Source organism: Galeopterus variegatus, unplaced genomic scaffold (genome assembly GCF_000696425.1).
Source record: "Galeopterus variegatus unplaced genomic scaffold, G_variegatus-3.0.2 Scaffold56, whole genome shotgun sequence".
In the NCBI taxonomy this organism is placed as follows: Eukaryota; Metazoa; Chordata; class Mammalia; order Dermoptera; family Cynocephalidae; genus Galeopterus; species Galeopterus variegatus.
In genome coordinates this window covers 878,494-901,588 of record NW_007726167.1, presented here as the reverse complement: position 1 = coordinate 901,588, position 23,095 = coordinate 878,494, and the positions used below count along the sequence as shown (strand labels likewise).

The 23,095-nt window shown below is 35.3% G+C and overlaps 1 protein-coding gene across 1 annotated transcript in view; it reads right to left on the bottom strand.

The window, feature by feature from the left end:
* LOC103592023 (elongation factor 1-alpha 1-like) overlaps positions 1-18,682 on the bottom strand; it is a 90,508-nt gene extending 71,826 nt beyond the window's left edge. Inside the window, 1 exon segment of the mRNA XM_008574611.1 lies at positions 18,571-18,682. Within this exon segment, the coding sequence (XP_008572833.1) occupies positions 18,571-18,682 (112 nt within the window).
* Positions 18,683-23,095: the final 4,413 nt, after the last annotated feature.

Here is a 23,095-nt window from a genome sequence, read left to right as displayed (position 1 = left end):
GTGGACCTTACTTGATCAGATATTAAAATGTACTGTGCAGGCACAGTAAATAAAATAGTTTGGTACTGGCACATGAATAGACAGATCAAAGAAACAGAAGAGCTCGAATGTAAACCCAAGTAAATATGGAAATTGAGTATGTGATGAAAACAGCATTTGAAAAAAATGAAGAAAAGATAATGTTCTCAATAAATAATTTTTGAGCAACTGATCATCCATTTTAAGGAAAAAAGAGATAAACCTAAATTCTTACCTCACTCCTTAAAAGTAAATGCCACTTGGCTAAAAGATTTAAAAATAAATAATAGATATGGAATATATTAGAAGAAACCATAGGGAAAATATTTCTATCCATGGAATAGAGAAAGCTTTCCTAAAGCAAGACACAGAACCCAGTGGCTTTAGAGAAAAAAAATAATAATAAATTAAGTGACATGAAATTAAACAAAAAATTCTCTGCCAAAAAATATGCTGGAAAAGTCAAAGGATAAATAAAAACTGAAAAATATATTTATAACACATATGACAAAGAAAGAGATAGATTTTCTGACATAAAGAGCCCTTCCAAATCAATAAGAAAAAGATAAGCTAAGGATGAGCAATTTACACAAACAGGGAAATGAAAGAAAAATATATAAATGATTTGTATATGTGAAAAAATGCTTATTCTCACTCATAACAGAAAGGATATTGTTGGGAGGGAGGGGGGAGAGGGAGGAGGGAGGAAGGTTTTGGTAATTGGCCACAATAATCAACCACATTGTGTACTGACAAAATAAAATAAAATAAAATATTAAAAATAACCTAAATTAAAACAGGTACACAACATTATTTTTCTTATCAGGTTGCTAAATGTTAAAATATCTGATCATACACAAAAAATAGACACCTATACAGACCAGGGGAAGCTGTGAGTGAATAGGTACTCTCATATGTTGTTGGTTGATGTGTATATTGATGAAGCTATATTGGAGAGAAATCGAGAACATTTATTAAACAAAAAATGTACATTTCTTTTGATCTACTAATTATATTACTAAGATTTTATCCTGTAGATATTACATGCTAAAATATATACACATTCATACACAGGAATATTTATTGCAGCTGTATATACAATAGCAAAACAGTAGAAACACTGTATGCTGCTCATTGGAGGTAAATGTTTAAATAAATTCTGTATGATGTTAAGCTGTTCAGAGAATGTGGAAGATTTATATGCACTTATAAAAACATTTCTGAGATATATTAACTGTGCAAAAGCAGGATGCAGAACAATGTTAATACTATGTTCTCATTTGTGTAAAAGAAAATGGACAGACACAACTTTTATATGAAAGGAACTATAAGGCACTGTTCATAGTGGGTGCCTCTAGGGAAAGGATTTGGGTGTCCAGGGTAGGAGGAACATATCTTTTATTTTGTATACCCTTTTGCCATTTTGAAAAATTTTACAATGTACATTTGTTGCCCTTTTAGTAAAAGAATGTTGTTAGGCAAGAAGGAAGGGAAGGAGGGAGCAAGAGAGTGAGGAAGGAAGGAAGAATACATCAATTGATCATGGGGCATTTGGATTGAGAACCAGAAAGAAAACATTCCTCTTAGCATGTATATTATAAGAAACAAATTTTCAAGTGTCACCTTAAAGAAACAAATTTTCCAACAAACACTAAAAATAGACAAGTTTCTATGCTAATTAGTAAGGATGTATATCATATCATCATACACATAGCATTATATGTAATGAATGCGAGGTGTATTGTAGTATTGAAGTCCTACAATTTATTTGGCCAATTGATTCCAAATTGGCTGAAAGGTTTTTAATTCCTTAAGCAGCATCTCACTTAAAATTGAGATTTTCAAAGAAACTACTTTAGGTCCCACATAGCATTCCTCAGAAATGAACACACACACACACACAAAAACCTGTTCTAGGAATCACAAAACCTGAATTTTGGTCCTTACTTTGCATTTATTAGCCGTGTGACCTAACAAAAGTAAATTAAACCCATCTCTGAAAGGTAAAACAAGAGTTAGACGAACTTTAAGGTCTCTTCTAGTTCTATTATTGCAGACAATTTAATTTTTAAAGGAAGTCTTATGAGCCTGAAATTTTAGAAGGTCAAATAACCAAAGTTCTCCGGGGAGATCTGTCACTAACACAAAGATTTTCATGGTAATGAAGAGTAGAAGTCTATTTTCAGAACTTTGTAAGCAATAGTAAGCTTTAAGACATGTAGTGGTTTACTAAGTTATAGGATGTAGAAAAGAGATTTGAAAACGTAAGTTTAAATATATAAAAAATTATATAATTGGAATTTGTGTGAAAGCTCTAAGTAAATCTTAAATATAAAAGGAATAAACTGCAGTTATTTTCAAATTACATACATACATGTATGACACATATTGAGTGCACATTGAAATTATGAAATTATTTGGTTGTTTTCTTCCAGGGACCATGAGGATTCATAGATGAATCTATTATAAGAATCTAGAAAAAGTAGTACAAAAGTATGAGGGAGTACCATGCTGTTTTGGTTACTATAGATTTGTAACATAGTTTGAAAACAGGAAGTGTAATGCCTCTGGCTTTATTTTCTGTGCTCAGAATGGCTTTGGCTATTTGGGGTCTTTTATTGTTCCATATGAATGTTAGGATTGTTTTCTTTCAATTTCTGCAGAGAATGTCATTGTTATTTTGATGGAGATTGCATTGAGTCTGTAGATCACTTTGGGTAGTATGGACATCTTCACAATGTTAATTCTTCCAATCTAAGAGCATGGAATGTCTTTCCACCTTTTTGTGTCCTCTAACTTCTTTCAGTAATGTTTTGCAGTTCTTGTTGTAGAGATATTTCACTTCCTTGCTTAAATTAATTCCTAGGTATTTCTTTTCTTTTTTCTTTTTTTGGTGACTACTAAATGGCTTGCTTTCTTGATTTCATTTTCTTCTGGTTTGTTGTTGGAGTATAAAAACACCACTGATTTTTGTACATTGATTTAGTATCCTGCAACCTTACTGAATTCCTTTATCAGGTCTAAGAGTTTTTTGGTAGAATCTCTTGGATTTTCTATGTATAGAATCATATTGTGTACAAAAAGGGGCAACATGACTTTGTCTTTTCCTATTTGAATACCCTTTATTTCTTTCTCTTGTCAAATTTTTGTGGCAAGTACTTCCAATACTATATTAAATAGGAGTGTAAGAATGGGCATCTTTGTCTTACTTCTGATTTTAAAGGAAAAGATTCCAGCTTGTCCCAATTCAGTATGATGTTGGCAGTGGGTTTGTTCTATATGGCTTTTATTATGTTGGTATACCTTCCTTCAATACATAATTTGCTGAGAGTCTTTATAATGAAGCGATATTGAATTTTGTCAAATACTTTTTCTGCATGTATTGAGATGATCACATGGTTTTTGTTCCTGATTTTGTTGATGGGGTGTATCACATTAATTGGACAAAAATCATATGATCATCTCACATCCTAGGGGTGTGTTGCTGTATTCTGTTTGCTAATATTTTGTTGAGAATTTTTTGCATCTAAGTTTATCAAATAAATTGGCCTATAGATTTGTTGTTGTTGTGTCTTTGTCTGATTTTTGGTATCAGGGTTATCCTGGTCTCATAGAATGAGTTTGGAAGAGTGGTCTCTGTTTCAATTTTATTAATACTTTAAGGAGAATTGGTATTAATTCCTCTGTAAAGATTTGGTAGAATTCAGCAGTAAAGCCATTCGGTCCTGGGCTTTTCTTTGCTGGCAGACTACTGATAACTGCTTCAGTTTGTTGCTTATTATTGGTCTGTCCAGGTTTTCTATTTCTCTTGGTTCAATCTTGGTAGTTTATATGGATCAATAAATTTATTTTTCCTCCATGTTTTCATATTTCTTGGCATAGTGTTGTTTATAATAGTCTCTAATGATTCTTTGTATTTCTGCAGTATTGGTTGTAATGTTTCCCTTTTCATTCCTGATTTTTGTTATTTGCATCTTCTCTCTCTCTCTCTCTTTCTCTCTCTCTTTAATTAGTCTGGCTATTGGTTTTGCTATTTTGTTTATCTCCTATAGTAACCAAAACAGCACAGTACTGGCATAAAAATAGATACATGGATGAATGGAATAGAGAACCCAGAAATCAACCTACATACAGCCAACTGATCTTGGGCAAGGGCACCAAGAACATACAATGGGGAAAGGAGAGCCTCTTGAATAAATGGTGCTAGGAAAACTGTATATCAATATGTAGAAAAATGAAACTTGATCTGTCCCTATTACCATATATCAAAATCAACTCAAAATGGATTAAAGACTAAAATATAAGACCTGAAACTTTTAAAGTCCTAGAATAAAACATAGGGGAGACACTATAGGATGTAGAACTGGGCAAAGACTTTATGAAATAGACCCCAAAAGCACAGACAATGCAACAAAAAATAAACAAATAGGATTATATCAAACTAAAAAGCTTCTGGACAGCAAAGGAAACAAACAACAGAGTAAAATGACAGCCTACAGAGTGGGAGAAAATATTTGCGAAGTTTCCATCCAACAAGGGATTAATATCCAGAGAATAGAAGGAACTCAAGCAATTACACACTAAAGAAACAAATAACCACATTAAAAAATGGTCAAAGGAGCTGAGTAGACATTTTTCAAAGGAAGACATACAAACAGCCAACGGGTCCATGAAAAAATACTCAACATCACTAATCACCAGGAAAATACAAATCAAAACTACTTTGAGATATCATCTCACCCCAGTTAGACTGGCTATTATCAAAAAGACTGAGAATAACAAATGCTGGTGAGGATGTGGAGAGGAGGGAACACTCCTACACTGTTGGTGGGACTGCAAATTAGTACAACCACATGGAAAACAGTATGGAGTTTTCTCAAACAACTACAGGTAGATCTTGCACAAGATCTAACAGTCCCTTTTCTAGGTATATATCCAGAGGGTTGGAAATCATCATGTCGAGGAGATACCTGCACTCCCATGTTTATTGCAGCTCTATTTACCATAGATAACTATCGGACCAACCTAAATGTCCATCAATGGATGACTGGCTAAGGAAAGATGTGGTAGATATACACAATGAAATACTATTCAGCCATAAAAAACAAAATGAAATTCTGCACTTTGCAGCAACATGGATGGTCCTGGAGAAAATTTTTCTAAGTGAAACAACCCAGGTGCAGAAAGAGAAATACCTCATGTCCTCATTCATAGTGGTAACTGAATCCATAAAGAAACAAATAAATAATAAAGAGAAAGAGAGAGAGAGAGAGAGAGACAGACAGAGAGAGAGAGACAGAGAGGGGGGGGGAAGAAACAACTATTGCAATAATATTTTGAACTTTAAGAAGAAGAGAAAAGAACTGTGGTGACTAGAGGTGGAAAAGGAGAGGGTAGGGGGAGAAGGAGGGAGGTTAACTAGAAATTGGTTAAAGGACACAAAGAATAATTATGTACTGTTAAAAACGAATAAGCTAGCTATCCTTATCTGACCATCACATGTTGTACACAACTACTGAAAGTCAACTTTGTACCCCCCATATATGTGTAATATATTATCTTTAAAAAAATGTAAAAAAAATAAAATAAAAATTTCCAAAAAAAAAAAGAGTACAAGGGAAGGATCAGTTTATTGGAAATGGAATTATGAGAACAAGTTTATGGAAAAGTTAGCATTTGCACTGGTCCTTACAGGAAGGAAAAGGAAGGACGTTCTATGAAGGAAGTTTAAAATTTTTGATAAAGTGAGCAAGAAATCAGCACGGAGAGTCTGGTTGGCTTTGTAGAGAATTCTCATAACTGAGAACTCTAGGGAGTTCACTGGTACAATATTCACTGTATTAGGGACTGGCCTTCAGGAAGTATACCAGTAGTATCTCATTTATTTGTCTTATTCATTGTGTATATTTATTATGTGTAAGTATATATCAAAGGGTATGATTAATAATAGCTTGGTAAATTGGTATTTTTTTTTTTTAAATATGAAGCAAAATTTAAAATGTGGTCAAAATCATATAGGCATTTATTAACACCTTCATAAAATAGACATCAATTTTGACAGTAGCATGAGGTATATACATTCTTCTAGTTTAACAACTTCAGTATCTTCGTATAAACCTTGACACTGTGTTTAGTACAGAATAAGTACCCACTAAGTGTATTTTAAACAAAGGAAATAAAAAGATTTTTAAAATGTTAAAAAGAAAAAAAATTTAAAAGTTCAGAGTTCATATTTGCCAAATAGTTTTGATTATTTTTCATACAAATGTACATTTAAGTAGGAAATACATATGGGGGGCACCTGGCTGGTATGGGGATTTGAACCCATGACCTTGTTGTTATAAGGCTGCACTCTAACCAACTGACCTGACCTGCCAGTCATGAGAAATACAGTTATTAAAAAATGTATTGTGACTTCCACTTTTTCTCAGAGATACAAAGAGCCTAAATAGGCATTTCTCCTATTCCAAAATCAAGAAAGAAGTTTAGAAAAAATGCAAATTAATAAAACTTCCTGAACCTTTCATAGAAGTAAGTTTTCAGGACAAACAAGTAACTAAAAATCTACAAAAAACAGATGCTTGTAGGGAGAAACAGGACATTCTTAAAGGAGCCTATAGTAGTCCCTTCTTTTAGTAATAAAAGTATTAGAAAAAGAAGTATGAGTAATACATAATTAGTGGAAATAAAGTGGACTCATGAAAATGCTTAATTAAACCCAGAGCAGGCAGTAAAAGAGCGAAAAACATAGAACAAGTAGTATACACACACACACACACACACACACACACAAGCACGCACACACACTCACATAATTAGTATCATGGCATATATGATGGAAGTCAAATTAATGTCTCCTAATTTCTTCCTTTGTTAAAAAGGAAAATAATTTATTCAACTGAAAGATGGGTATCATAATAGCATCTTCCTTACAGGGTTATTTTGAGGATTAAGTGAGAATAAATATTTTCAAATGCCTAAGGTAGCTCCTGGCACATAGTAAGATGCTGGTAGGCTCAGTTTATATTAAATGGAATATGCTCTAAAGCTTTGGTTGAAATTGAAGTGGGTTTGTTTTTCCAAAGTTGGTTTATAGATGAGGGAGGACCCACTTTTAGCCTTGTTGGATGACCAGAGTAGAGAAGATATTCTTAGAAGGGAATGTGGGAAGAGCTGAATGTTTGTGTGTGTGTGTGTGTGTGTGTGTGTGTGTGTAGAGTAGGAATGAAATTAGAACGGGACAGAAGTGATTGTGAGGCAGAACTGATGTATATACCAATAAATCCCTTATGTAGTTATTCTTATTTAAAAAAAAAAAAAAAACTAAGCACTTCTAACACGTAAAAACAAAAGTTGAGGTTTCCTGTTTGCTAACTCTCATGGATGCAGCAGTAGAATCTGCGCCCAAGAAAATCATTCTTGGTGCCATTTAGACCTGATGGTGGGATAATAGTTGGGTGCAGGCAGAGGTAGAGGGAGATTGCCAACTCCTGTTAGGTTAAAAAAAAAAGAAAAAAAAACTATTTTAAACCTAGAAAATTTATGGCAAGTGTTTTAACAGCCATAGGACTGAAGACAGCTTGGATTAAATTCGCAGAGAGCTTCATATTTTCACATAACCTTAATGTTTGGTTCCCAAAGTGATGTAAAGCCTCAGCATATCTTCAGGGAACCCCTGTATTTGGAGACTTCAGCTGTGCTTGTTTCTAACTGCAAGCTGTCTGCATCTGTGGGGTGAGACCTAGAAGGAGAAAAAAAGAAGAATCTCTAAAAGTAAAACTTTTCAAAATGAAGATAATATAAAGAATGCAATAGAGTCAAAAGAGTAGTATATTACTTTTGTATTAAAAATATCATATTGCAATCCCGACTAACCAAATGCAGCCTTGGTTTGCTTGGTTTCTCCCTACTGAGCTTATGGGATGGATGGAAGTTTAACTAGTGTGATGCCATAAATGCCAGAGAGCAACCGACAGAAAAGTAGATGCCTGGACATGGAGAAGGAGAAAGCTGGATTTTGTTCTTTTGTATACGTATAAAAGTTGGCACAAAAGTGGAAAGAGGGAAACTGGGACAGGGACTCAGTTTTTCCTCAAATTCATGTGAAATGAAAAGAGTCGATATTAATTGTGAAAAATATTCAACATTATGCTCCCTCATTCATCACGCTTCCTCGTTCATCTCTCTCCTGATCCCTCTGTCTTGTCAACCTGGCCCTTTCTATCTTCCACCCTAATCTTTCTTAAAGCAAATCTGAACATGTCACTCCCATACTCGAACACTTCGATGGCTCTCCATTACCTATAGGAAAGAATGCAATGATCTTAGCAGATACTATGTAATCTGACCCCACAAATATCTTCAGGTTTTTGCCCTTCTAAAATTCTCCTCACTTATGAACTTTATTTTCCATAGATATCAGAATGCTTATAATTTTCTGCACACACGGTATTAAAGACACAATCCTGTATCTTTTTACATGTTGTTTCTCCTCTCTGGAATGTTGTTTCTACACCATTTTGCCTGCGTAGCTCCAACTTCATCTACCAAGATCCAATAGCTTTTCATTCAATTTTTAAGTACCTCCAACCATAGGGATAAATGATCATTTCCCTGTGCTGCCTCTGTTACTTGTGCATATTTCTATTGCTGCACTGTATTGTAAATTGTTTACTTAAATACCTTCCATAATAGACTGCAAGTTCCTTGAGAACAGGGACTTATCCTTTGGACACAAAAGACCTAGTATATATTAAATATATGGTACATGTGTGGTCAGTGTAGCATAGATAATTGTGGTTCACAATGAATCCAAGAGTTATAAGAAAATAAAATTTGAGATATACAGAGAAGAGTAATGTCAGAAAGATGGTGGAATAGGAGATGCCAGTCTTCTTTCCTCTACAAAAAATCAGTTAGCTATCCACAAACAAAAACAACCCTGGGAAGGTTCAAGTGTCCAATTAAGAACCTACAACAAGACAGTGAAGCAAAAATAAAGGAAGATAACTGCACAGAAAGAGTCACTTGGGACATCAGCTTAGCAGAGATGTCTGGAGAACAGTTAGAAACAAAGAAGGGTGTGAGCTATCTGTATCAGCCACACATCAGGTGCCATCATGGTCCCCAGTAGCCTGCTCTGTGGAGGACTCCAGCAGCCTTTGTTGCTGAGGATTTTCACTGCTCTTACAACAGCCATGACTCACTACAGCTTTCATAGTGAAGAACCCCATAGAGTTCATTGAGGTTAGCCCTAATGGCCTGCTTCACAGAGGGCACCAGAAACTTTTGCCACTGAGGAAAACAGCAGACATTGCTGCCATGGACCCCTGGTAAGAGAGACACTGCTGCAGCCCTGCTCCCCCAAACCCTGCTGCTGTTGCACTGCTCCAGGACCAGGGTTTCCACTGCCCCCAACCCCAGGTACACACTAGTTCCCAGAACCCCAGCTGCTTCATGTGCTTCTGCACTTCAGATCCTGGCTCTTCAGCCATTCTTCACACAAATGCACACCAGACCCCAGCTATGTAGCCACTCTGCACAGTTTTGCTATCCAGACCCACCTTCAGGGATGCTCAGTGTATGTCCACATTTCAAACATTGGAGCCATCACCACTGCAAGCTAGCCATCTCCCTGGACCATGGAGCTGCTGTTGCTCCAATATTTGTGATGACCCAGAACCCATATCTGTGGCTGCTCTGTGTGTGCCCATGCCTCAGGCACCAGCACCATGGCTTCTGCAGGCTAGCCAGCACCCCAGACTTCAGACCTACTGTCTCTTTGCACAGACCCAACTCTACACCCTGGCTATGTGTCCACTCAGCATGCACTCATATCTCAGGCACCAGAGCAACCACTGCTGTGGGATAATCAGCACCTTGGATCCTGAAGCCACTATCACTCCATGAATGCCTGTGCTTCACACTCCAGTTCTTCACACTCCAATTCTTGGGTGCCTGTGCATTAGATATCAGTAACGCCACCACTGTGAGAGGGGCCATAATTCAGACCCAGCACCAAGAGGATCTGCTGACCCATGGCATTTGCAATGAGAGAAAAAAGATCAGGAGGTCCCAAGAATTCTAGTTCTTTGCCACTGAAGACCCAAACAGCCCTCACCAATGCTTCGGAACTTGAGGACGCCTGCAATCTTTGCTGACACATACCTCGGCTGGTAGACTATGATTCTGGGCTTCCCTGGAGCCAGAATGGCCACATCTCACTCAGCTGGAATCTTCACATCCACCTGTAGGAAAGACGCTTTTCCCCCAAAACACAGTCTGTAAAGTCTGGAAGAGGTAACTGCTCCATTAAATAAGCAGATATCAAGACAAGGACTACAAAAAATACAAAAAGTCAAGGACACATGACACCACCAAAATAACACAATAGTTTTGCACTAACCAAATTGAAAGAAATAACAATCTACAAGTTGCCAGATAAAAAATTAAAATAATTGTTTTAAGGAAGTTCAGTGAGCTACAGGAGCACAGAGGTACAATTCAACAAAATCAGGAAAACAATACATGGACAAAACAAGAAGTTCTACAGAGACACACATATTGTACAAAAAGGAACCAAATATAAATTCTGTAGCTGAAGAATATAATAAGTGAAATGAAAAATGCAGCAGAGATCATTATCAGCAGACTTTATCAAGAAGAATCTGTGAGGTCAAACACAAGTCATTTGAAATTATTGTCCAAGGAGAAATAAGAAAAAAGAATGAAAAGAGTAAATAAAGCCTATGTGTATTCTGGGGCAATGTCAAGCAAAACAATGTTGCATTATGGGAATTTAAGAAGGAGAAGAGAGAAAGAAAAGGACAGAAAGTCTACTTAACAAAATAATGGCTGAAAGCTTTTCAAATCTAAGGAGAGATATGGACATGCAAGTACATGAAGCTAATAGATCCTCACACAGAGTAAACCTAAAGAAAACTTTACCTACGCACATTATAATAAAATTGTCAAAAATCAAAGACAACGAATTTTAAAAACAGCAAGAGAAAATAAATTTATCATATATGAGGGATCATCCATAAGTCTATCAGTGGAATTCTCAGCAGAAATGAGCAGGCCAGGGCCGGCCCGGTGGCGCACTCCTACAGTGCGCCGCTTGGGAAGTGCAGCGGCGCTCCCGCCAAGGGTTCGGATCCCACGTACAGACCGGCCGCTCACTGGCTGAGCAAGGGGCGGGGGCAACACCGAGGGTTGCGATCCCGTTGCCGGTCCTGGTCCGGTACGGGCGCAACACTGAGGGTTGCGATCCATTGCCGGTCATGAAAAAAGACAAAAAAGGAAAAAAAAAAAAAAAAAAAAGAAATGAGCAGGCCAGAAGAGAGTAGAATGATATATTTTCAAAATGCTGAAAGAAAAAACTGCAAGCCAATAATACTTCAACCTGCAAACCTGTCTTTTAGAAATTAAGAATAAAGCCTTTCCCAAACAAATAAGAGCTGAGGGAGTTTATAACCATTAGTCTTTCCTTACAAGAGATACTAATGGGAATTTTAAAGCTGAAATGAAAGGATGTGAATTAGTAATATGAAAACATATGAAAGTATAAATCTTACTGGTAAAGGTAAATAGTTAAAAGCAGAATACTATAATATTATGATGGTGGTGTGTAAATCACTTAAATGTAGTATAAAGGTTTAAAGACAAAATTATTAAAAATGACTTTAGTTACAATAATTTACTAGTGTATATGCGATATAAAAATGTAAACAGTAACATCAAAAACTTAATATGTGTGAGGGAAGTAAAATTGTAAAGTTATCTTATAAAAATGTAGACAGTAACATCAAAAACTTAATATGTGTGAGGGAAGTAAAATTGTAAAGTTATCTTATAAAAATGTAAACAGTAACATCAAAAACTTAATATGTGTGAGGGAAGTAAAATTGTAAAGTTATCTTATAAAAATGTAGACAGTAACATCAAAAACTTAATATGTGTGAGGGAAGTAAAATTGTAAAGTTATCTTATGTAGTCAAAGTTAATTTGTTATCAACTTAAAATAGGCTATTGTATAAACAACAAATGTATCAAATAAGAAATTTCAAAGGAAACTAAAAAATACGTACAGAATAATGAAGATAAAAACACATCATCCCCAAACTTGTGGAATGCAGTAAAAGCATTACTAATTGGGAAATTTATATCTATATATGCTTGCATTAAAAAACAAGAATGTTCTCAGTTCAGCAACTGGACTACACAACTTAAGGAACTGGAAAAAGAAGAGCAGACTAAACCCAAAGCAAGCAGAAGGAAAAATAATAAGATTACAGCTGAGATAAAAGGAATAGAGAATAGGGAAACAATAGAAAAAATCAATGGAAACAGAAGTTTATTTTTCAAAAAGATCAACAAAATTGACAAACTCTTAGGAAGGTAGACTAAGAAAAAAGTGAGAAGACTCTAATTACTAAAATAGAAATGAAAGTGGGAACATTTCTACTGATTCTACAGAAATAAAAAGGTTTAGAAAAGAATAGTATGAAAAATTGCGTGCTAACAAATAAAAGGCATTTGAAAAAATTCAACATCCTTTTATTATAAAAACACTCATCAAACTAAGAATAAAAGAAAACTACCTCAATATGGTAAAACCAATACATAAAAAACCCACAACGAACATCATACTCAATGAAGAAAGACTGAAAGCTTTTCCTCTAAGATCATCAAGAACAAAACGGGATGCTCACTTACACCACTATTATTCAACATACTACTGTGCATTATAGCCTGAGAAACTAGGTGAGATTAAGAAAAGGCATTAAAATTGAAAAGAAATAAAGAAGTAAGGATTTCCGTACAGATGATATGATATTATATGCAGAAATCCTAATGATTCAACAAAAAAACTATTATAACTAATACATGAATTCAGGAAAGGAGCAGGATACAAAATTAAGCCTTCCAAATTAGTTGCATCTCTATACAGTAACAATAAAAAATCTAAAATGGAGATTACAAAAACAATCTTATTTACAATAGCAAATAAAGAATAAAATACTTAGGAATAAATTTAACCAAGGAGGTAAAAGATCTGTACATTGAAAAATATAAAACTTTGCTGCAAGAAATTAAAGATGTCATAAATAAATGCATACATGTCTCTTGTTCATGGATTAGAAGATTTAATATTGTTAAGATGTCAATACTACCCAAAGCAACCTACAGATTCAATGCAATCCCTATTAAAATCCCAGTGACATTTTTCACAGAAATAGAAGAATCAAACCTAAAATCATGTAGACTCTCAAGGGACCCTAAATAGCCAAAACAATCTTTAAAAGGAGGAACGATGGTGGAGAATGAACACTTCCTAATTTCAAAACTTAATACAAAGCTACAATAATCAAAATTGTGTGGTAGTCATAAAAACAGAGCAACGATCGAATAAATATCCCAAAAAGAAACCTCTCATATATGGCCAAATGATTTTTGACAATTGTGCCAAAGCCAATCAATAGTGAAAATATAATCTTCTCAAAAAATGATGCTGGGGAGAGTATATATCCACATGCAAAAGAATAAGTTGGATCCTTATCTAACACAATAAAAAATTAATTCTAAGTGGATCAAATAACTAAGTGTACAACCTAAATACCTAAAAGTATAACCAGAAGTATAAAATTCGTAGAAGAAAATATTGGGCAAACGATCCATAATGGTGGATTAGTCAGTGAATTTTTGGATATGACACCAAAGGTGCAGGTAAAAGAAGAAAATATAAACAAATTGGACTTTTTCTTTCACTGCCTGTGCTTTTGGGGTTTTTTGAGAACTTTAGTCTTTGCCCAGACCTACTTCCTGAAGTGCTTCCCTATGTTTTCTTGTAGGAGTTCTATAGTTTCATGTCTTATATTTACATCTTTAATACATTTTGAGTTGATTTTGGTATACAGTGAGAGGTGAAGGTCTAGTTTCATTCTTCTGCATATGGATGTCCAATTTTCCCAGAACCATTTATTGAAGAGGCAGTCTTTTTCCCATTACGTGTTCCTGGTGCCTTCATTGAAGATCAGTTGATTGTAAGTATGGGGGTGATCTGGGTTCTCTATTCTGTTTCATTGGTCTGAGTACCTGTTTCTATGACAGAATCATGCTAATTTGGTTACTATAATTTTGTAATATAATTTGACATCAGGTAGTGGAACACCTCTGGCTTTATTTATTTTTGCTGCTCAGGATTACTTTGGTTATTTGTGGTCTTTTGTTGCTCCACATGAATGTTAGGATTTTTATTTTTCTTTCAGCAGTGATCTGTAGTTCTCGTTGTTGAGATCTTTCACCTCCCTGCTTAAAATGATTCCTAGGTATTTTATTTTATTTTTATTACTATTGCTGTTGTCATTTTTATTATTATTGTTATTACTATGACTACGACTACTATTATTATTATTGTTATTATTGGATGACTATTGTAAATAGGCTTGCTTTCTTAATTTCATTTTCTGCTAGTTCATTTTTGGAATACAAAAATGCTACTAAATTTTGTGTGTTGGTTTTGTATCCTGCAGCTTTACTGAAGTTGTTTATTAGCTCTAAATGTTTATTGGTAGAGTCTTTAGGTTTTTCTCTACATAGGATCATGTCAGCTGCGAACAGGAAGAGTTTGACTTCATCTTTTCCAACATGTGTGCCCTTCATTTCTTTCTCTTACCTGATTGTTCTGGCTAGTACTTCCAATACTATTTCAAATAGGAGTGATGAGAGTGAGCATCCCTGTCTTGTTCCAATTCTTAAGGAAAATGCTTTCAGCATTTCCCCATTCAGAATGATATTTTCAATGTGTTTGTCATATATATATTTTATTGGGTTGAGATATTTTCCTTCTATACCTAATTTGCTGAGAGCCTTTAACTTGAAGAGATGTTAAATTTTGTCAAATGCTTTTTCTGCATCTATTGAAATAATCATTTGGTTTTGTTCTTGAATTTGCTGATGTGGTGTATCACATTTATTGACTTGCATATGTTGAACCATCCTTGCACCCCTGGGATGAATCCCACTTGGTCAGTGTGTAATCTTTTTGATGTGCTGTTGTACTCTGTTTGCTAATATTTTGTTAAGGATTTTTGTGTCTATGTTCATCAAAGATATTGGCAAGTGGTTTTCTTTATTTGTTGTATCTTTGTCAGGTTTTAGCATCAGGGTGTCCTGGCCTCATAGAATGAATTTGGGAGAATGAACTCTGTTTCAAATTTTTGGAATAGTTTGAAGAGAATTGGTATTGATTCCTCTTTGAAGGTTTGGTGGAATTCAGCAGTAAAGCTATCTGATTCTTGGCTTTTCTTTTATGAGAGACTGCTGATTACTCTCAACATCACTCAGCATTAAGGGAATGTAAATTAAAACCACTTTGAGATATTATCTCACTCCAGTTAGGATGGCTAATATCCAAATGACTGAGAATAATAAATACTGGCAAGGATGTCGAGAAAAGGGAACCCTCCTACACTGTTGGTGGGACTGCAAAATGGTGCAGCCTTTATGGAAAGTGTTATTGAGGTTCCTCAAACAATTACAGATAGATCTACCATATGACCCAGCAATCCCACTGCTGGGTATATACCCAAAGAAATGGAAATAAGCATGTTGAAGAGACACTTGTACTCCCTTATTCTTTGAAGCACTGTTTACAATAGCCAAGAGTTGGAACCAGCCTAAATACTCATCATTGGACGAGTGGATAAGGAAATTGTAGTAAATCTACACAATGGAATACTACTCTGCTATAAAAAAGAATGAAATACTACCATTTGCAGCAACATGGATGGACTTAGAGAAAATTATATTAAGTGAAACAAGTCAGGCACAGGAAGAGAAATACTGCATGCTCTCACTAATATGTCAGAGCTAATAAAAAATATATATATATATAAACAAATAAATGAGGGGGGAAATATAGCAATCACAAAAATTCCTTGGACTTGTTAAGGTAAAGGAACAGATATGATGTTGGGGGGGGGACAGGGGGAAGATGGAGGGGAAAAAGGAGGAATTGATAAACGGACATGAAAATCAACTATACTGTATATTGATAAATTAAAAAATAAAAAAAATTATTAAAAAATACTTCTTCAGTCTCATTGCTTGTAATTGGAGTGTTCAGGTTTTCTGTATCTTCTTGGATCAGTCTTGGTAGTATGTATGTGTTTAGAAATTTAACCATTTCCTCCAGGTTTTCATATTTGTTGGCCTATATTTGTTTATAATAGTCTCCAATGATTCTTTGTATTTCTGCAGTATCAGTTGTCATGTTTCCTCTTTCATTTCTGATTTTCGTTATTTAGGTTTTCTCCCTCCTTTTACTAGTTAACCTAGCTAATAGTTTGCCTATTTTATTTACCTTCTCAAAAAAATATTCTTTTGATTCATTGATCTTTTGTATCTTTATTGGGTCTCTATTTCACTTAATTCTGCTCTGACATTAATTATTTCTTTCCATCTCCTAATTTGGGGACTGGATTGTTCGTTTTATTTTAGTTCTTTGAGGTGCAGTATTAGGTTATTTATTTGAAATCTGTCTATTCTTTTGATGTTAACTTTTATCGTAAAAAAATTCTCTCTTAGTACTACTTTTGCTGTATCCCATATGTTTTGTTATGATGTGTCTTTATTTTTTTCATTTCAAGAAATTTTTTGATTTCCTGTTTAATTTGTTCTTGGACCCATAGGTCGTTTTGAAGCATGTTGTTTAATTTCCATGTATTTATATAGTTTCCAGAGCTTTGCTTGTTATTCCTATCTACATTTAATTCACTGAGGTCTGAAAAGATACTTGAAAAGATTTCATTTTTTCAAAATTTGTTGAGATTTGATTTGTGTCCTAACATGTGCTCCATCTTGGAGAATGTCCCATGTGCTAATGAGAAGAATGTATGTTTTGTAGTTGTTGGAAGAAAAGTCCTGTAGATATCTGCCAAGTCTGATTGGTCTAAAGTGTAGTTAAATCCTGTGTTCCTATGTTGATTTGTTGCCTAGTTGATCTGTCCAATGTGAGAGAGGTGTGTTCAGGTCCCCAACTATTATTGTATTATTGTGTTGTATTCCCCCAGCATGGCCAGGAAACAGAGCTGAGATAATGAGGAGACATATTGACCTAGAGACAGATTTTTGTAAAAGGTTTAAATCAAATATTGAAAATATATTTATTTTGTCAAAACTTTTGAAAATTTAAGTCATGTGAACTTGAAAAATTTACTTATTTATTTAATGAGCATGCATTAATTATAAGCTAATTTGGTACCATGAAGGCACACAAACACATATAGACATGAACATGTAGACATAACATGCATTTTACATATGCATATATGCAGACATAAACAACAAGAATAAATAAGGATCTTATAGGTTTTGTTCAAAATGTAAAAAAAAGCTCAGTAGTAAAAAGGACAGTCAGGTTTAAATTGTGGGTTTTTTAAAAAGACTTATTGGTGAGGCCTCACCCTGCTCAGAAAGCAAGATAACAAATTTACATTGTACAGCAAAGTATGCAAGCCTTTTCAAGAAGGTGCAGAGAAAACTTTCTTCCTTTTAAGAAAATAGCATCGGATTCTACCATAGGATTTTGTGAAGAAATACATAGATGAGACTAGAAGAGAATTTAGAAGTCTGTTTAAGATAACCAAGTGGAAGCCAGAAAATTTGAGACCATTGAGTTAAACATGTAGATTTTAGGTTAGTTTTTGTTTCTCAAATGAGATACTAAGCTTAAGGGCTGAGCTATTGAAAGCTATTTGACTGTTGAAGTTTTTTAATTTACCCCAGGTCAATTTGGAGCTTTTTGTCATTATTTTCATTATTAGTGGTCTGATGTGTACCATCCCTGATGAGATGGATTGAGGTGTGATGGCGAGGTGTTGAGATTTTGGGATCAGATTCAATTCCTCCTCTGGTTTGGGGTTCCACATAAGGTTTAACAGCCTTAGCAGGAATCTATAGTGGGCCTGTGGGTGAGAGAACAGATGCATACCCTCTCTCCCATGTTAACAATTCAATAGGTCCCAACAATTGTGGTCCCGTCATCAGGTGGTGGAATAAAACCAAGGGTCTGGGTCTCTTTTTAGGAGGTAGAAGTGTCATTCTGTGGCCATTAATTTTGGGGAGTTACAATTAAAAAAATTTAGTGTAAACAGAGCTTTAAAGACCTGTTCATGAGAGGCCAGCCCTATATTGATATTACCTCTCCTTTGTTTACCTATTTGAGATTTAAGAAGGCCATTGGCTCTTTCAACAATTGCCTGGTCAGTGGAGTTATACGGGATTCCTGTGACATATGTAATGTTCCATTTGTCAAAGAATACTTGAAAGACCTTGAGGTATATGCCAGTCCATTATCTGTTTTAATTTGATTTGGAATCCCCATGGCAGCAAAGGCAGAAAGACAATGTTTTTTAACACATTTAGCAGTTTCTCCTGTTTGGGCAGTGGCATGAATAAGACCAGAGTAAGTATCAACAGTAACACGTAAATATTTAAGATGTCCAAAAGTGGGATAATGAGTGATTTTCATTTGCCAAATTTCATTACCTTCTATTCCTCGAGGACTAACTCCTCCAGGGGAATTAGATTTAGAAAACCTCTGACAATTTGGACAAGCATGAACAATATCTTGAGCTTGCCTGTAAGAGATCTGATGCATGTTAGCCACAGCTTGTGCATCCTGATAAAAAAACTGATAAGAATCAATAGCTTTCTGTAAAACATTATTATATATAACAAAGTGATCAGCTCTTTCTCAATTGGAAATAAGAATAAGAATGCATGTGAGTTACATAGAAAGGATGATGTCTTTTTTGAATAAGTTTTTGTAAATGTCAAAATATTTCAAATAAAAGAAAATCATTTCCCTCATAGATAGATGCATCTTGAATTACCTGTAAGACTCCAACTATGTAGGCAGAGTCAGCTACTAAACTAAGTGGCTGATTGTAAAAATGTTGCAAAGCTGCAATGGCAGCTGCCAACCCAGCCCCCCGATTGGACACATGATGGACAGCACCAAAATGCCTCCAGATTCTCTGCTCCCACCATGCCACAGATCCCCCTCCTCATCTGCCAGAATCGCTGATAAACAGTTAGCACTTGAGGGAGAGGAATAGGAGGTAAACAGGATTTTAATTGTATGGGCAGTATTTGGAGTCCTTGTAAAATTTTATCATGGTGGAATGAGAATTGTATCTTACCAACAAAATCAGCCATATCAATCTGTAAAGACTCTGATTGTTCAAGGGCACTGTAAAAATCAGTTTTAGGAAGACCAGGATTAATAATATCAGGATCATACCAAGTACTTGACAATGGTGTGTTCCCCTAGTGAGTAAATGAATACATTGTTCTAATTTAGTATATAATTTCCTTTTCTGTTGATGGGGTAAGAAAATCCATTCAATGACTCCTATTTGAGGAAGGAATTGGCAAAGCAAACCTGTGGGACTATGTAGGTTGTTTAAAATAATGAAATGAATGACTTGAGATTTAACAATACGTGTTAATTGTCTGGAATGTAAAAAGGATTCAATCTGCTTTAATTCTAATTTTGCTTCTTCAGATAAGTAATGAGGGGAGGACAGATCAGGGTCTCCCTTCAAGGTATTAAACAAATGTTGTAATTGGTAATTTCGAACACCCAAGGAAGGGCAGAGCCAGTTATTGTGGCCAAGTAATTTTTGTAAGTCATTTAGAGTAAAAGGCTCCTGAATATGGAAAGAGGTATTTTGTGGCTGTATACTTCTCTGAGTGATTAAAAAAAACAATGTATTTCCAAGGCTCCTTTTTTTGAATTTTATTTGGAGCTACTTGTAAACCAGCATTATTAACTTGTTTGATTAAATGTAAATAAACTTGTGATAGCAATTCTGGATTGTCATGAGCATTGTCAATATGTCTAGTCATAGCATCTTGAAGACAATTAATAAAATCTATATAAGGCTTAATGGGTCCCTGTCTAGTAATAGCAAAAGATTCAGTGGGAGTATTCCAGGGACTATGTGATAGCTCTAAATTTCCCATTTGTCACTGTTGTTTAACACGTAAAGTAGCTTGATTTAATTTCTCCCCTTTAAGAGGCCACTGTTCCACCCAAACCAGAGGACCAGGGTCCATTGTAATTTGAATGGTAGGAGTGTAGCCATGGCCATCACGATAAATTTTGAAGGAGGTGTCCCACTATAAACATCCCATTGAGCGAGGTGGTCTCGGCTCAATAGAGTTCAAGGTAGATCTGGAACATAATGCATAATGGAGGCAATTTGTCCCTCAGGGCCAGTACAAAATAAGGGATTTTTACTTTGATAAGGAATTTTGAACTTGCCTAATCCAGTAAGTGTAACTGGTGAAGAAATTACTTTCCATAATGGAGTCCAATCCTTTTTAGCAATTATGGTAACATCAGCCCCTGAATCTGTAATTAATTTTTGTTCAACAGATAATGTGAAGAGTGGCTGAGTCTTATCTAATCTTTGTATCCAAAATGCATCAAGGGAAGCAAGAGGTTGAAGTTTAGATTTTGTTTCAGGAATTTTATTCCAAGCCTTTATGGCTGGTCTAGTTGTTTGGTCAAGTAACATGTTGATGCTAATTTGAACCTCATCTTATAAATTTTTGAGTGAAATAGCATGTAAGGCTTCCCGATATTCTTGAAGCCATACAGTATATTGAGCAGGACTTAAAACAGTTTTTACAAGTGTTTTCCAATCCCAAGGGGTCATATTATACCCATTAGCAATTGTTTCTAAGTATTCCTTAGTAAAAATACTATGCAAACCATTTTTTGTTATGCTCCTTTTAAATCTTTCAAACAAGGAGAATGGAAGGTTTTCATGTCTTGACTGAGTCTCAGTTTTTACAGCAGGAAAGATGTGATGAGCATCAGCTCCCATGCTATGTCCTTCTTTAAGACAGGACTCCATCAAGGGAACAAATGAATTGTTTGCCTCCAAAGGTGAAGATGGGGGGAGAGGAGGAGGAGGAGGCGAGGATTGTTTTTCATCCTCTTTAATGGCATAAACACATATGTTCCTTTTATGGTTCTGAATAACTTTTAAAACAATTTGACAAAATTTCCAAACCACTATAAGCAATAATAATTTAGTTGGATGATGGTTAGTTACTTTATAACCTACTGCCATAAGGAGACACGGAAGGACTGAACTATGTTGAATTTCCCTTTTAGAGAGTAAACTACCCATAATCGCAAGAATAGATAATTGAGAGAGTAAGAAAGCAAAAATTCTGGGCAAAGCCTTAGCTAGACACTGCAGCAGGCGTGCAATGGCTTAATCAAAAGCCATCTCTGTGATCCCCTTTACCAGGGTGAGTCCCCCTTACCGGGATTTCCCTCTTGACAGGATGAGTAGACATCCTCTTCCTTTTTTCAGGCATCTTTGAGTGGTGGATGTATTCTTTCTTTTCCTTTCCAAGGCCTGGCAGGTTGGTCTCCGATCCATGGGCCCAGAATTTGTCACATCGGGGTCACCATTTGTTGCTTTGCCTCCCACGGATTTTTCACCCATTTTCCCCTGGGTGACAGAGCTGCCAAAGATTACTCAAAGCCCATCTCTTATGAGCAGTAAGAAGCCCTGAAAAGGGGTTAGTCTCCAAGAACGCTCGAGAGAGGCATTCCTTCCATTTGGGAAACTAACCACGAATTGGGGTTCTCTTCCCACATTTATTCTCCAGACCAGGAAGTTACAGGAAGAGAACATAGGTGGGGTTTTTGGTAAGTACAGTTTAACAAGTTTAACAATAAAAGCTGGTAACATTCAGTAAGGAAACATTCTATAATGCAATTTACAAGAAAAGCTTGATCTTAGCAAACGTTCTCTTCTTACAGCAATTTTCCAGTATCTTTACCTATCAATCAGTAACCTGTCTTTGAGCCAGCAACCTTGCTGTGTTACAATTCTTTATCTTACAACAGAGACTATATAGCCTGGGGAAATTTTCATGTCCTTTGCAAGGTCAATATTTGAAACAGCAAGGCTCTGGAAAACCAGGCCCTGTGAAGTACATTTGTTTTATGCATACTAAACATATCATAATAGTGATCACCTTTTTCCCCTGTGGTTTATAAACTTACCTTAAGATATTTCCCCCCCCAAAAAAAGTTCTAAATGAATCTTGGAGCTATAACATAATTGTTGGAAAATGTGTGTGTGTGTGTGTGTGTGTGTGTGTGTGTTTTAAGGTGACAGCTTTAAGGGAGCAACTTTTCTCTATGTTTGTGTTTTTCATTCATTTATTTAAAAACATATAAGCCCATTCTTAAAACTAAAATAATGCCAGTAACCCTACCACCCAAACAAAATTAATGTTTTTATGTTATGTTTTAGTATATAATAGTCACTTCTCATAATGTACTATTATCCATTTACAAGATGTAATTTCATTTTCAAGTATACATCTCAGCCATCTGAAGCCACAGGCTAAAATAAATAAATAAATAAATAAATAAATAAATAAATAAACAAAATATACACTTCTTTAAGGCTGAAAGATTGTGCATGATTTGCTGCCCTTTTGGATACAATTAGCAAGTGCCAAGTTGCTTAAAGTGATTTTGTAGCTTCTTTCTTTTATTTGAAAGGTTCAGATGTACAGTTTTGAAGTAGAAATGTTTAGACTCTCTTGTTTCCTGTTGTAAGTTCCTGCTTCCGAGGAGTGAAGCTGATTAAGGAGTCTGCAGCTGGTTAAATGAGGATTACTGTATATGACTTCATGTGACTTACCAAAAAGCATGATTGGCTTTCCATTGGGAAACAGCATATGAGTAGCATCTGTCAGGGTAATTATATACAGGAAATTCCTAATACTGTACTGTAAACACAATTGTTAGTAGGCTCCATGCAATAAAAATGTCTGGTACATTCTTGGAAGCTAGGACTTAGCATTACTTTTACAAAAGTTTTTTGAGACATCATTAATTAAGGAATATGAAAATAATTACAATGAACACAAAATCACTAGGTCTGAAACTCTGAAAACTGTGCAACAGTTTGTGAGACAAAAATAACTTTGATTGTATGTTTCTTATGTAAAATGCAAAGGATCACTT